The 17,296-nt window shown below is 39.0% G+C and overlaps 1 protein-coding gene across 4 annotated transcripts in view; it reads right to left on the reverse strand.

Moving 5' to 3' along the window:
• SH3KBP1 (SH3 domain containing kinase binding protein 1) overlaps nucleotides 1–17,296 on the reverse strand; it is a 339,518-nt gene that overhangs the window by 67,614 nt on the left and 254,608 nt on the right. For all 4 annotated transcript variants that reach the window (XM_073356811.1, XM_073356821.1, XM_073356827.1 and 1 more), the window contains one exon: nucleotides 4,148–4,242. In XM_073356811.1, the coding sequence (XP_073212912.1) occupies nucleotides 4,148–4,242 (95 nt within the window). The remainder of the gene's footprint in view (nucleotides 1–4,147; nucleotides 4,243–17,296) is intronic.

A 17,296-nucleotide genomic window follows, 5' to 3' on the forward strand; every position in this document is an offset into this window, starting at 1 on the left:
TTTCCCTATGGGTTTTTTTTCCTGCTTAAGTGAGGGCACTATCTGCGAAGTCCCCATCCTCTTTACATTTGGGTCACTGTCATGATGCCCGTCAGAAACTTCCACAGCCAGACTTGAGGAGTAACTTGAGCATATTTTACATGTCCTACTTATTTATACTTGTTAAATTAACTGTGTATTGGCTGCTCACCTATCCTACCCATTATCTGTTTAGGCTCCCCACCATAAGCAGTGATACAACCTGCTGGAAAATTAACACATGGGCTCACCATGAAAGCTGGATAAATATTAAATATGTTAGCAACGGAGAAAGGACAGGGACAAACAAGCATTCAGTTTTGAGACACTAGATTGGATTTTCTTTCAATATGTATACTGACTCATTAACTATATTTATATTCAGAATAGGGCTGTCAAATAATTGCAAATAACTCATGCGATTAACTCAAAAAAATTAATCGTGATTAATTGCACGGTTAAACAATAGAATACCAATTGAAATTTATTAAATATTTATTAAATATTTTGGATGTTCTTCTACATTTTCAAAGATATTGATTTCTATTACAACATGGAATACAAAGTGTACAGTGCTCACTTTATATTATTATTACAAATATTTGCACTGTAAAAATGATAAGCTGCCGCCAAAGTGCCACCGAGGAAGGGGGAAAAAGAAAAAAACAAAAAAAAACCCCACACCGGAGTGCCGCCCCCTTCTGATTTGCCGCCCCAGACACCAGCTTCCTCAGCTGGTGCCTAGAGCCAGCCCTGCAGATGTATGCCTTCATGCTTCGGCCACCATTCCAGAGGACATGAATCCATGCTGATGATGCTCATTAAAAAATAATGCATTAATTAAATTTGTGACTAAATTCTTTGGGGGAGAATTGTATGTCTCCTGCTCTGTTTTACCTGCATTCTGCCATATATGTCATGTTATAGCAGTCTTGGATGATGACCCAGCACGTGTTTGTTTTAAGAACACTTTCACAGCAGATTTGACAAAACGCAAAGAAGGTACCAATGTGAGATTTCTAACAATAGCTACAGCACTCGACCCAAGGTTTAAGAATCAGAAGTGCCTTCCAAAATCTGAGAGGGACGAGGTCTGGAGCATGCGTTCAGAAGCCTTAAAAGAGCAACACTCCGATGCAGAAACAACAGAACCCAAACCACCAAAAAAGAAAATCAACCTTCTGCTGGTGGCATCTGACCCAGATGATGAAAATGAATGTGCATCAGTCCTACTTTGGATCGTTATCAAGCAGAACCCATCATCAGCATGGATGCGTGTCCTCTGGAATGGTGGTTGAAGCACAAAGAATCATAGAATATCAGGGTTGGAAGGGACCTCAGGAGGTCATCTAGTCCAACCCCCTGCTCAAAGCAGGACCAATCCCCAATTTTTGCCCCAGATCCCAAATGGCCCCCTCAAGGATTGAACTCACAACCCTGGGTTTAGCAGGCCAATGCTCAAACCACTGAGCTATCCCTCCCCCCAAGGGGCATATGAATCTTTAGTGCATCTGGCACATAAATATTTTGCGACACTGGCTACAACAGTGCCATGAGAATGCCTGTTCTCACTTTCAGGCGACATAAACAAAAAGCAGGCAGCATTATCTCCAGCAAATTGTAACCAAGTTTGTCTGAGCCATTGGTTGAAGTAGGACTGCGTGGACTTGGAGACACTAAAGATTTACATTGTTTTATTTTTCAATGCAGTTATTTTTTGTATATAATTCTACATTTGTAAATTCAACTTTCACAATAAAGAGGTTGCACTACAATACTTGTAAGAGGTGAACTGAAAAATACTATTTCTTTTGTTTTTTACCGTGCAAATAATAATAAAAAATAAATATAAAGTGAGCACTATACACTTTGTATTCTGTGTTGTAATTGAAATCAATATATTTGAAAATGTAGAAAACATCCAAAAATATTTAAATACATGGTATTCCATTATTAACGTGGTTAATCACAACTAATTTTTATAATCACATGATTAATTGCGATTAATATTTTAATTGCTTAACAGCCCTAATTCAGAATATTTTTAAATAATCTGACCAATTTTTGGTCATACTTGCCAGTATAGAGAGCTAAGCCATAATTTACAAATGTTCACAGACATACAAAAATTATGTAGAAAATCAAACTTACTATTAAGATAGTAATAGAACTTTGGCTTATACTACAGAAGTATAATATAGTTATTTAACACAAATTGTAACCATGTATATTTAGTATATTAATGAAATTGGGCCACTTATTACACGTGTAATGATATTAAGTCAACGAGTGTGCGTATGTGTGTGTGTGTGTGTGCGTGTGTGTCTATAACACCATTTTGACCCATTGTCTTTGGGGTTTTTGTTTTGTTTTCAAATTCAATTACCACATGCTTGCCACTTAGTAAAAGCACCTACTTACTAAAATAAAAATAAAACCAAACCAAAACAAAACCCCAACCAAACCACCAAAAAAAGCCAAAGCAAAGCAAATCACAACAAAAACCACTGCAACCCACTCAAACTGGACATATAAGCACTGCACTGATGCTGTTGTGCTTGTGTACATTTACTATCCTTCCCATCTAATCCCAAGGCTGTTGCATTTGGAAAAGGAACCAACCCATGGCTTATTTGGGTAATGCGGATTTGTCACTGGGTGCAAATCAAAGAGTTTTATAATTACTTGGGATGTCTATTAAAATATAATCATGCAAATCATTACTGCTACCACTGTTATATAATTGCAACAAATCTTATACAAAGTGTAACACATAGCCAGAAAGGGTTAAGCATCCTGCAGGCTAACTGACCCAGAGACAACTTGTAAAGACATATCAGAAATGGTAATTAGAGCCATTCTATGTTAGATTGGCTAGAATTTTGAAATGCAAACCTATATTTTTAGAAATTAGAGGTGATGCTAATTGTATGTGTGTACTCATTTCATATTAATATGTGAGCTATGTAAACAGACAGTTCCTGTCTGTCATTATAGCTATTGATTCAGAGATCAAAAGAAATATTAACATTTAGATGCATCTTGGGTGCAATCATGTAATTGTCTAAATGTCTCTTTGAAGTTTGTGTTAGACTGCCTAATGGATAAATTGCATTGTGTTAATTTGGGTAACTAATTACCGGTGATGCTTAGGAAAGAAGTCTCCATTAATTGCCTATTGTTCACCAAAGGACACCAACATGCCAAAAAAGGCCTGAAAAAAGGGCTTGGGGTCCTGATCCTTTTTATCTCAGACCTGCTTAATGCTTGATACAGGGGAAGCTTGAGTCAAAAGGTTGAGATCTTCAGAATCCCAGTCTGGAATCACCCTGAATACAAACATTGGACTATGAACCTATGAGCTAATTCTGAAAGAACTCTTTGCAATTACAAAGCTCACCATCCTTGCTATGAATCTGAATGTCAAGAATTGTACTCATCTGTGTATGTATACTGATCTTTTAACCAATACCCTCTCTCTTCTTTTCTTTTTTAATAAATTTTAGTTTAGTTAATAAGAATTGTCTGTAAGTGTGTATTTGGGTAAGATTTGAAATATTCATTAACCTTGGGAGGTAATCTGTCGGATCCTTTGAGATTGGTAGAATTTTTTTATATGATGAATAAGATTTTCAGTAATCCTCATCACATTTGCCTTGGGTGTCTGCGTGGAGGCCTAAGGCTGGGTTGCTTTAAGGGAACTGTGTTGTTGGCTTCTGGGTTACCAGTGCGGTATTATAGAAGCTGTTATGTGCCAGTTTGGTAAATCTAAGTATTGGCATATCCACCAGCTTTGGGGATTGCCTGCCCCATTCTTTGCAGTTCAGCCTAGTTGAGTGACCCCATTTGGCTCCCCTGGGACTCCAGTCACACTTGTAAACTCATGAAAACACAAACTCTGTGCTTTGCTTAATTTTATCAAGATAAGACTCTGAAGCAAAAGAGAAAAAAAAGTAGGTCTTCCTGACACCTATTTTATCATGTTTTAACAAAAAACTCTTTTAGTTTTATGAGCTAAGAGGGAGATTTTCAAAGGCACAAAATGGAGTTAGGTGCCCAGCATGGAAATTTTGATATATATATATATAAAGCTGTATTCTGGTTTATGAAAGGAAAATGCTGCCTTTACCTTATTGATGAGTATGACAATATCACCTTCTTTGATTGTCAGTTCATCTTCATTCTGTGCTTCATACGGAAATATTACTTTGCAATACTCCTTGACTGAAAGAAAAATGTGCAATTCAATAAACGATAATCTTATAACATTTTTTATCCAACTATTTCCCTATCAATATAGTCACGCTATACTTTAAGTGTCTCTATATAAAATATTTCTTTCTATTTTTACTATTTGTTTCTCTGTATATTGTAGACCTTCACAAATTGCATGAAATATTCAGAAGTTCTGAATTGACAATTCCTGCATTTATCAGCTAGGAAGAAAAAAGAGTTTTGTAGCCATATGTCATGAACTATTTCCATCAAAATAAATGTAAGCGTTTGTTGTTCCCTGTATTTCTTTCCATAAGCTCACAGAAATTAGAGATGGAAAAGACCTAGGAGGCCAGATAGTTCATTTATCTTCCTGCTAATGCAAGGCAATAGATATTTTTAATCTGGTGACTCAAAATAATTAAAAAAATGTAAAGAGGATTCATAAATATTTCCTTGTATATACATCATTAATGGACATTTTCCAACATTACTATAAAGTTTTTTCCTCCTTTCTTTCTTCACTTTCTATAAATAAGGTATCTTCTCAGTTCTAAGATACCAAATACTCCTACTCCTAATCATCAACACAACTGTCATAAAAAAACCCAGTTAATTATGACTTGTTGCTATGCAGCGAAGTCAAGCATGCCAATCCTCATTGAGAAGTTATAAATAAAGAGGATCATTCATTTCTCCTATTAGAGTATATATAAAAATATACAATATTTTAAATCAGAGCCCTCTATTAGAAAGATAGGTGGATGCTTTATAGATTAATATTAAGTAATTATAAAATATACATCTAGGTAAGTCGGTGCATGGGGATGCACTGTGCTTGAACAATTAGTTTTAATGGGGGTCAGGGTCTTTTCTGGTTCACATATTATTACTCAGCAGGGGATGAATTTTAAGTTGCTGTGAAGTAAGTATGTCAAGATCTCTCTGGCTCACAGCTCTCTTCTTGACAGCCAAGAAAATTAGTACATGAACCATCAGTTTGTAGCCTCTTTCCTCCTCTGAAGATATAATGATCAGGAAAAGAGGATGAGCATACTTCTGGAAAGACCCTCTGACAAGAGCCAAGGAGGAAGAGGCTGATCCTCCTGATACTTTCCAGAAATAGAGAACATCCTCCAATAACAATTTCCAAATACTATTATTTATGTATTAGTTGCTCAGAACAAAAGAACGGTCTCCAAGGATTCAGCATGGGAGAACCTGAGACCCATAATTAGTATTTGAGGTGGGACGAGAGTGGTTAACTACCAGTCTGTAAGTTGAGTCTTGGACCTCTCCATCTTTTCTCTGGGGCCAAGCAAGGAAGTTACTCCAGCTCAACATATTGAGCAGTTCTTCTGGGGTGCTTGACCCCATATCACTGTAGGAAGGAGTATGCAGAATAGTGGAGATATGGGGGTGGAAGACTTACATGCACTGATCTAGAACAGCTGGTTGTGGAGCAAGTGAACAGCAAGGAGATAGACTGATAGAATCAACTAAGAATCAACTATGTTCTCATCATTTCATTTGCATGTGGGCTATCATCATAATAATTTTGTATTTATAGAATCTACACACCACAAAGAAAGATTTTGACAAATAACAGATTTAATAAATGTATGTAGAGCTGGTATCAATTTAAGGCTGTACTTCAAAAAAGCGTGTGCAGCATCTTGTGTAAAGCCTCTTGTTATTAGGCAGGACCTTAGTGATTCATTTTTATGACACAGAATGGAATGTTGGGAGGGGCTGTTGCAGGAAGTGATTTTCCTTTTTGAATGAGACTCAGGAGACTGTGCATTCTCAGGTGCATAAATTATTCCTCTATGAATTAATTGGATGTTATGTTCTCAATATCAGGTGGGAAACAATGCACAGCAGTCTACAGTGAATAAGTAGAAAGAAAGTATTACATTAGAATTAAAACCCCAGTGTTCTCAGAGAAGGGCTCCCAGAAAGGGGCAATATACGTAGGTCTTAGTAACCCTTATGAGTGTGTAGTGATGATATGGGTGACTGCATAAAAAGGTTGAATCAACTTTCAAGCCTCTGGAAAGGCTAACTGTTTAGGAGAAGCAAAAATAAATAGTTAAGAGGCTCAACAGGTCAAACATATAAAATTCTATTAACAAAACAAGGTGATATTCTACTTTTCTTCGCCACATTAAGACCTTCATAAATCATCTGAGCAAAAGATAACAACAGGATTAAAATGTGCTTATTTCCAGCAATCATGTTTAGACAGAATAAAAGAAAGGGACAGACTCTAATCTCAGACACACAGCATATATGTATACAAAAATAAATGTTCTGAGAAATGTCAACACATGCCAGAAAGCTGAGGTCAGAATCAAGCCCATGAAACGTAATGGGACGCTGGTTTTCCAGCCTATTACGCTGGTTGGCAACAAAGAGGTGAGATACACTGGGTATTTACACTGAAAAACTACCTCCTAGAGACCACAATAGAATGAACTTTTTTTTAAAAAATGAGATCAACAGTAAATGAGTGGTTAAAGCAATGGCTGCCTGGAGAAATCTGACAAATGACAACTGTAGACAATAACAAAACAGACAAGCGAAACTCTATCCTCCTGCACCAAAAAGAAAATGTTTGTACAGCCCCTATATTTAGTACTCCCAGCTGCCAGTTTTGTACCCCTCTTCATCAGCTTCACACTGTGGACTAGAATACAAGGCACACAAACCTGCACCACTCTTCTTAAGTTCCACCAAATGCCTTGAAATTTCTCTCTGACCTAATGTAAAGGCACATTTTTAAAACAAGACTCCCTCCCAAACATATGCACATGCAAATTTTGGCAAAGAAATACTGGGGGAAGATAAAGACATTCAATCTGATGATTTTCAGTTCTTACTTAATACTTTAAAATGATATCGCTATGTTTACTCTTTCAAACTATATGAAGTGCCAGTAAAATAACTTGAATCACAAGCCCCACCCTCCCTCTCTAGAAATGGACAAGTAACCCTTCTTTCTCAATTCACATTCCTCAGGAAACAGACCGAGTGAACAGACAGGCCTTAATATTGCCCCTGAAAATTAATAAACTCAACCTCTTTTGCAGTGGTGTCTTAACTGTGGCCATTGAGGGAGGAGTCGTCTTTTTACGGGGGGAGGGGTGAAGCTTGACTGAATAATCTATAACTACCATGAATTCTAATTCCTAAATACTTAGCAGTTTATATTCTCTCACTCTGCGCTCTGTCTTTCAGGTAAAACACTTTTCTAATACCACTCCATATCTCTGATATCTTTACTAAATAACATAATGTAACTTTTGTTACCTTAAGATGTTTGAGTTCCTCAGAAAGCTTTTCCCTGTCTTTATCAAAGCCCATACATACACATAAAAGGGGATCAATTGTTTCTTCCACCTTACAGAATATACATAGTCCATCTTTGTGTCTATTTATCCAAAAAAGATTTTTGTTTAAGTCACAACTGGTTAGTACGCTAAACTAAATCATTTCATTTACTCTACCCAGGCTCTGATGTATGTTGTTATCCTCAGCTGTATGGCACAATTCAAAAAATCTTCTTCCGCTTTCTTCACTAATCCCAAATTTTTGCCATTCCTTTTTTAGGTTTTTCTGTACTAGGCTTTTAAATTCCTGTTTACCCAAGGGTATTTCTATGCTAATCCTTTTATTTCATTGTCTGCCTTTTCATTCCCTGTTATCCCAATATGCTCTGGGATCCAAGCTAATGCTAACGGTATCCCCATCTGTAGTAGCTATCATTAGAAATATATTATTTCATTGATTAAATCACTTCTACACACTGAGACACCTTTTTTTTTTTTTTATTATTATAAGACCTCAGACTGAGATAAAAAAAAATGACCACTTCTGTTGGGAGTACACCTCAGATCCGATTTAATGCTAGCATTCCTGCTACTAGTTTGGCTGTCATGACAGCTACAAAATCAGATGTTCTGGTAGATGTACTAATTCCAACTTCTGGTATACCATATGCTGCCCCTACTCTTCCTATTTTTTCTTTTTTGGATCCACCTGTATATATTTGAAAAAAACAACAACTACTTTTCATTTATATACTGGTACACTTCGTTTTTATTACCTACTGTTTCTTTTTTACGCTTACGTTTATAAAATAAATTTAAATCCGCATTTGGACATGCAACTTTCCATCTATAACTAATTTTTCTACGACTAATTTTCCTACAGTTTTCCAAAACGACTAATAGTTTTGACTTTGTTTAGTTTTTCCTTGCCTTTCAACTTCTGCTTCCACACTTTAACTCAATCATGTGGCTTTCTCACATCATGTGCTATCATTCACCAACCAAATTCTCAACAATCCTCGTATATTTGTTTGGTACTTTCCTCACTGAAATTCCCATTAACTTTGGCCCAGAAAGTTAGGTCCAGTAGTTTCATTTGTAGCGTAACTGGCATTTCACTAGAAGCGATCTGTAGTGTGTATATGGGTGTTGTAATAAATGAACCGCATACACTCACAGTGCCTGTGCTTATATTAAATCTAATTTTTTAAGTTCTGATTTTGATGCTGACACCCAGGCCATAGTCAATAATTGGGCCGATTAAAGCTCTGTATATTATCAACAGTGTTTTCTTATCCACCCCACAAGCAGTCCCAGCCAAACTTATAAGCAGGTTACTACTTCCTGTACGTTTATCTTTAACACAGTCTATATGATCTTTCCGAACTAATTTAGTATCAAATATTACCTCCTAGAAATTAAAACCTTTTACCTATGTCTATTTGTTCTCCATACATATATAGCTGACATTCCTTTATAACCTTCCTTATCATAAAGACCAATACTTTGATTTTAGTGATGGAGAATTTGAAACCTCAAGCATTTTCCCAGTCAGAGGTCTTTTGTAATGCTTTGTTGATTCTCTTTTCTCCCACTTCAGTATTCTTGCTCCTAACCCACAGAGCACAATCATCTGCAAATAGAGTGACACCTACTCTGGCACTTATTCATGTTGGGAGATCATTTATTCTATATTAAAGAAGGTCAGCCTGATAACACTTCCTCATGGTGTATCATTTTTAACATTACATATTTTTGACATAATTTTCCCAACTCTGACCTGCCTAGTCTTTTTACTCAAAAATTCTCTAATCCACCCATATATTCTTCCCCTTATTCCTTGTGCACCTATTTTGCACAACACGCCCTCCCTCCACAGCATGTCATAAAACTTTTCAATATCTATAAAGATAGCTATCATGAAACCTTTGTGCCCCATACAGTTTCTAATTTAACAATTTGATCAACGGTGCACCTTCCTCCCCAAAAACCACTCTGCACCTCATTTACAATGCCACTCTTTTCCAAATAGGCAGCCAATCTTTCATTCATCAGTCTCCCCATACTTTTTACCCAGGCAGGATGTAAGGGCAATAGGTCTACAGGCACTACTTTTGTGGACAGTTTGCCTAATTTCTGCATTTGTATGTTTTTGACAGTTTGCCTGATTTTTGCACTAGAATTACTGCACGTTTCTATTCTATTGTTATCACTCCTTTTCCCCATATAGTATTATTGTCATTTCCCACAGATCTTGAACCCAGGACTGCAGGATTCCTGGGAGCAGTCACACTCCAATCCTCCACCTGGCAGCCTGCTGACAATGGCTTATCTGGACCCACCAAGACCTGCCCCAGTGTGAGGCTCCACCTCTGAAGTCCAACTGGTGGAATCCCAGAGCGGCTGACTGGTCCACTGGCAGCAGGAGGAACAGGAAGCTCCACCCTGTTCTGGACTGTGTGCCTTATGTTTCCTGCTCTGTGGCTTGATTTCCTGGAATTCTGACCAGGCTCGACTCTTGGCATCTGACTTGTGGTTCCTAACCTCCAGTTATTCTCCTGCCTCTGACACTCTAGTATTCTGATCCCCAGCCTGACTCTGGTTCCTAAGTCATGGTTCTGACCTCTAGTTTGTCTTGTGCTTTTGATCTCCTGGTATCCTGACCCGCTGACTCTTGACTCTGGTCTATTGCGGACTCTATCTCTGCTAGGTCTGGCCTCCCACAACCAGGCCATGACAGTTATATAATTACAAGAGAACCCTCAGACTGCTTTCAAAGAGATATTTAAACACTATGTTGCATATATTATCTTTACCTACGGATGTATTCTTGCTGATATCAATAGCTTTCTCAAGTTCCCACAAACAAAACCATTCATTCAGAAAATAAAGATAAAGATAACAACTACACTGTTCATGATTCTCTTCAATGAATTGTATTTTATTCTTGTGGAAAACTGCCCTTTGATTTTCATAATTACTCACCCTTTGAAAAGCTTCTGTCAAAACTTCTGCTTTCTCATTATCAGAACATCTAACTATTTTGTCAGTCCTAGTAGGGCTTGGAATGTGACTCCTCTTGGTCTGAATTCCATTCATTCTTCTAATTTGCCTGTACATTTCTGATGTCTTAGTATCTTTATTTATCTGCCCGCAGTACCTCTTCACACGCTCTTTGATTTTTTTTAATAAGTCTTTGTGCTGTTGTCTTACTTCTTTTACACTTCATTACATCTTCACTATTAATTGCATTTTTTTGCTTTTTCATAGACTTTGTTCCTTTCTTTAACTGACATTTTGCACTCCTCACTTCACCATGGAAGAGAGTTTTTGTTTTGGGGTACTTCAATATCTTAGGTAGGGCTAGAGTAGCTGCTGCTATTAATCCTTTTACTATATTGTCATTGAAATTCTCTGTCATCATTCACATAAAGCTTTCTTAAAATTCCAGGTAGGTAATCTTCCATTACATTCAACCTTACCTTGCCCTGGAAAAGTAATATGTATGGGGAAATGACCACTCCCCATTCCTTCTTCCTTATGTATTTCCCAGCTGCGTCTACTTGCAGTATCTGGTGTTATAATTTCCAGGACTAACCAAGAAAGATTACCTATTCTGCATTAATTTGAGTTGGGGTGTCATTGTTTAAAACCACTACATTGTTTTCATCAACATAACTCTTGAAGGAGTCTGTGTTACGAAGAAAAATTGTATTTGTCTAATTTAAAGTCCATTCTCTGGGCCACACCCTGTGATTTTTAAAATGAAGTGTTTTAACCTGGCCTTTTACTATGGAGAGGCAATAGAGGGGGACCCTCTCTCGAGCTGACTCCTATCACTTCTGGTGCAGTCCTAATAGCAGCTCTGATGTGACTCAGGAGTGCCCTGAGCAGCTGCTGTACTTTATCTGCTGCAGTGGCTCAGGAGCTCCCTCAATGGCTATTTGCTGCATCTCCAGGGAGGGAGGAGAATGGTTCTGGCTCCTCCATTGCCAGTTTCCCCACCAGGCTATGGGAGCCCCAGGGAAAATACAATAGGAGCTCAACTGGCTGTGCCTAATCCCAGAAAAAAACATGGAGTAAAACATGGTTCCCCACTTGCACACAATCACTCAGGCAGTGGGAAAAAGGAAGAGAATCAGAGAACTAACAGCTCTCTGATTCTCTACCACAGCCTGAGCCCCAGCACAGGTTACAGAAGTCCAGGGGCTGCTTTAAGTTGTGTAAACTGGCTATGGTCTCCAAGGAACAATGCACCGGGGGGAAGCTAGAATGCAACTCACTCCAGCTACTCCCCGTCCATGCCCCAGAATCTGTCCGAAAGTACTGAACATAGCTCCTTGATCTATTTGTACTATGTTTGGCACTCAGGCAAAAAGCACAGCTTTGTTGAAAGAAGAGGGCAAGCAAGTGCCAAAGTTAAGGATAACTTGGAAACTGCAGCTAGTACAGAATGTGGATGCCTAATTACTTAGGTTGGTGCATGGGTCATATTTCTTTCACACACCACAGACTGCACTGGCTTGAAATGTATTTCCAGTGGCAATCTGAAGCATTACGTATAAAGCCCTATATCGTTTGGAGTCCCATTTATCTTTAAAGACCAACTTTCTCCTTGTTCTCTTACCAGACTCTAAAGATCAGATGTGGCATTCAAGCAGACAGTCCACAGATGCGCACATCTAGAGGCTGAAATAGGGCAATTCTCCAGGGAAGGTCCAGGACTCTGGAGCTTGCTTTCCCTCTAAGTCCAAGTGGAGGCATAATACTCTTTTTAAGTCTGATCCTGCTTCTTCCTTGTCAGACAACTAGTGTGATACACTGCAATAAACTTTCCTCAGTCTGACACAGCACAAGCACTATGCTAGATTTGTATTTGCAGTTTACTTGAAAATTGATTAAAAAACCCCATCAACATACATTTGACTTCTGAAAACCAGTTATTTAGCTCTCCACAGGGAGTCTAAATTCACATACCAACTGAGTTGGGTGCACACGCTAATGGAGTTTGGATAAATAAAAACAACACAGTCTGAAAGAAGAAGCCTAAAATTAAGTGAGATTAATCCTATTACTGATAAAACAGGTTTCTATAAATGGAGGAAGAGATGCTAGAGCACAAAAGACCCTGCACACTATTTAAATGAGAAAAAACTGCAACTCTGTTGCAAAGACAAACAAACACACCACACAACTCAAACCCAAGTCCAAGTTACAGCAGAATTTAGTTCTACTGCTCAATATCTACACAGATCATTAGAGTCATGATCCAAAACTGGACTACCCAAATCGACCTTTCCACAGAATTTCACCATGTATACCGAGAACATCAGAACACTACCTCACCACCGTAGAAACAAACATAAAACATAACAACCTGGAATAAATTAGAATTTCTCTAATCCAGATTAACTAATCTTTACATTTTATAATTTGTACCAAGAGGTATCTTCTGCCTACTACTGAGGAATATCAGACACAACATTATAATAAAGTTTCCTTATTATAAGAATTTGTTACTTTTACAAAATATAAAAATCATTTGCACATTATGAAACACCATGAAGTACCTGAAAGTAAATTATAATGCATTTTGTGCTACATTATCCATATTTTTCTATTGCATTTATTTACATTCTAAATTGTCAATTTCAATCATTTGCAATAGTTCTCCCAGTTAATTAGCAATGTTCTGCTGTACAGATTTTTCAGAATCCAATCTCAAATTCTTATAATAATGGATAAATATTTCCTAACACACAATCTTATCACGACAGGCTAGTGCCCCTCCCCCCAAAAGCAAATAACTCCAACCCCACAACAAAAACACACCTCCCCACAACATATTCTATTCCAAAATCATAGAAAAATATAGACACCCATCATCAGCATTGCCCCCACAAAAACCCAAACACAGCACATATCAGTCTTCCCCTACAAAAATCACTCCTATAAACTCATGTGACACCTTCAGTGACATTCCTCCTTGTCCTCTTTTTCTGCTGCCTCCCTATACCCCAAGGACTCTCCCACATATTCTGCCCCCTCAAACTCTACACACTCTTCCACCTCCTCTTTGCCCTTGGAGCCCTGAAGTCCCATCTTTTTCTCCCCCAAATCTTTGAGTGCCCTTCTTTCACTCTGATGGTTCTCTAGCTCTGAAGTGCTTCCTCCTCTTTGTCTCTCAGATCCCTGAGAACCCTTCCTCCTATCCTTTTACCCCTCTGTGGAATGATAGGCCAATAAAGAGACGGGGGGGCTCACTCAGTTGGGCAGAGAGGGTAAAAAAGAAGTGAAGCTGCTCCGCATTCTCTGTGTTTGTGGGCTACAACCAACATGTAGTCTCACACTGCAGCTGCTGCTATGCAACTGAGAGCAAGAAGCACCAACGTTAGCCAAGGGAAGGATGGCTCTGTGGCGGCACGCCAATCTTCCTGCCCTACCTATGCTACCTGCTGCTCCTCAGGCCAGCAATGTACTCATAGACTCATGAGAACATAAGAACAGCCATACTGAGTCATATTAATGGTCCATCTAGCCCAGTATTCTGTCTTCCGACAGTGGCTAATGCCAGGTGCTTCAGAGGAAATGAACAGAACAGGTAATCATCAAGTGCTCCATGCCCACCCTTTCCCAGCTTCTGGCAGAGATTAGGGATGCTTCAGAGCATAGTTTTGCTTCCTTGCCCATCCTGGCTTATACCCATTTATCTAGTTCTTTTTTAAGCCCTGTTACAGTCTTGGACTTCACAACATCCTTCGGCAAAGAATTCCACAGTTTCACTGTGCGTTGTGTGAAGAAATTCTTCCTTGTTTGTTTTAAACCTGCTGCCTATTAATTTCATTTGCTGAGCCCCTAGTTCTTGTGTTATGAGGAGAAAATAACACTTCCTCATTTACTTTCCCCACACCAGTCATGATTTCATAGACATCTATCATATCCCCCCTTAGTCATCTCTTTTCCAAACTGAAAAGTTCCAGTCTTATTAATCTTTCCTCATATGGAAGCTGTTTCACACCCCAGTCATTTTTTGTTGCCCTTTTCTGTACCTTTTCCAATTCCAATATATCTTTTTTGAGATGAGATGATCAGATCTACATGCAGTATTCAAGATGTGGGCATACCATGGATTTATATAGAGGCAATATATTTTCTCTTATTATCTATTCCTTTCCCAATGATTCCTAATATTCTGTTAGATTTTTTGACTGCCACTGCACATTGATATTTTCAGAGAATTATCTAGAATGACTCAAAGATCTCTTTCTTGAGTGATAACAGCTAATTTAGACCCATCATTTTATTTGTATAGTTGGGATTATGTGTTCCAATGTGCATTACTTTGCACTGATCAACATTGAATTTCATCTGCCATTTTGTTGCCCAGTTTACTTTGGATTTAACTATCTTGAGTAGTTTTGCATCATCTGCAAATTTTGTCACTTCACTGTTTACCCCTTTTTCCAGATCATTTATGAATATGTTGAACAATACTGGTCCCAGTACAGACCCCTGTGGGAACTTTAAGGTCATCTAGTTAGCCTGACCTCCTGAACACTGCAGGCCAAAAAACCACACCCAACCACTCTGTAGACCCCATACCTCTAGCTGAGTTATTGAAGTCCTGGAATCATGATTTAAAGACTTCAAGTTACAGAGAATCCAACATTTCCACTACTTTAAATTGCAGGTGACCTGTGCCCCATGCTGCACAGGAAGGCGAACCTCCCCACCCTCCGAGGGTCTCTGCCAATCTGACCCAGAATAAAATTCCATCATGACTCCAAATATGGCGGTCAGCTAGACACTGAGCATGTGGGCAAAACCCACCAGCCAGACACCTGGGAAAGAATTCTCTGTAGTAACTCAGAGCCCTCTCCAACTAGTGTCTCATCACTGGCCATTGGAGATATTTGCTGCTCGCAGTAGCAGATCCAATACTGTAGGCAGTCTCATCATTCCATCCCCTCTAAGCACTCTCTGGCAGCGAGCACACTAGGATCCAAATCGTGAATCCAAGAGCCCGCTCTCAGTTTGGAGCTGGATCAGTGGATTGTGCCGTGAGTGGCACAGTGTCTACTGTGTTTAGCACCTATAGGCTCTAGTCAGGACTGAGGTCCCATTGTACTAGGTGTTGTATTGAAAACACAGCAAAGAGGAAAGAGAAATTAAGCTAAACTCCAAGAATGCTGGTACCTAGCACTCTTGAGGAAGATTTAGTAACAGCCTGGGACTGGAGACTTTTTAGATTTATGGCTAATCCAGCTTACTTGTGGCAGCTTCTCAAAAAAACACAAAGAAAATTCCCATGCCTAATACAACTTCTGAAACCTTAAAAGTACCTATGAGAACTGTTCAGCTGTTTCTACTTTTCTACTTTCACTTATACCTAGTGGGATGGAAACAGTGACATAAACATGAGATTATTATTTAGGCGTGCAAATAGTAGGTATTCACACTGATCCATAAATGCTATAGGACTATGCAATTAGTTTATATAGATTTCTAAACTGAGACTTATTCAGGAAGTTATGCAATCTAGGGACTGTGGGAAATTCTGGGTGCATTGTAATAGAGCACAAGTGGCCAACCTGAGCCTGAGAAGGAGCCAGAATTTACCAATGTATATTGCCAAAGATCCACAGTAATACATCAGCAGCACCCCATCAGCTCCCCCCTGCTCCAGCCCCCAGCACCTCCCACCCACAGGCAGCCCTGACAGTCAGCACCTCCTGCCTGCTGCAATCAGCTGTTTTGCATGTGCAGGAGGCTGGGGGGAGAGACGGGGAAAGCAGTGAGCACCTGGCAGGCTCGAGGGAAGGGGTAGGGGCCTTGGGGGAAGGAGTGGAGTGGGGGCAGGGCCTGGGGCAGACACGGGGTTGAGCAGTGAGCACCCCCAGGCACACTGGAAAGTTAGTGTCTGTAGCTCCAGCCCCGGAGTCAGCACCTATGCAAGGAGCCGCATATTAACCTCTGAAGAGTTGCATACGGCTGTGGAGCCACAGGTTGGCCACTCCTGTAATAAAGTAAAAGAGGCACCAGATGTAGAACTTAAGAGAATACCCAGAATACCATAGAACAATTCTTTTGGAATAACTTTCTTAACATGGAGAACAATGGATCATATGCCTACGGTCCGACTATTACAGATGAAGTTTATTATTACAAAAACATTTCTCTCATATAACATTGGATATTAAAAAAAATCTTGTTAAAAATAGTTAAGGACATAAAGGTAAACGGTAATTGGGATAAAGTACAATATGGTTCTACAAACTGTAGATTGTGCCAGACCAACCTGATCTCTTTCTTTGAAAAGATAACTGGTTTTCTAGACAAAGGAAATGCAGTAAATCTAATCTACCTGGCTTTCAGTAAAACGTCTGATACGGTTCCACATGGGAAATTATTAGTTAGATTAATACAAGAGTTGAAAGGTGGATAAGAAACGGGTTAACAGGAGCCTACAGCAGGTAATGTCAGACTGGAGGGAGGTTACTAGTGGTGTACCACATGGATCAGTCTTGGGACCAATCTTATTTAACATTTTCATTAATGACCTTGGCACAAAAAGCAGGAATGTACTAATAAAATCTGAGGATGACACAAAGTTGGGAGGTGTTGCCATTACTGAGGAGGACCAGAATACAGTAAAACCTGCCAAGAGCAACCACTCATGGAAGTTATGGTATGTCTGCACTACAAAATTAGGTCGAATTTATAGAAGTCGG

This window comes from Lepidochelys kempii, chromosome 1 (genome assembly GCF_965140265.1).
Source record: "Lepidochelys kempii isolate rLepKem1 chromosome 1, rLepKem1.hap2, whole genome shotgun sequence".
In the NCBI taxonomy this organism is placed as follows: Eukaryota; Metazoa; Chordata; order Testudines; family Cheloniidae; genus Lepidochelys; species Lepidochelys kempii.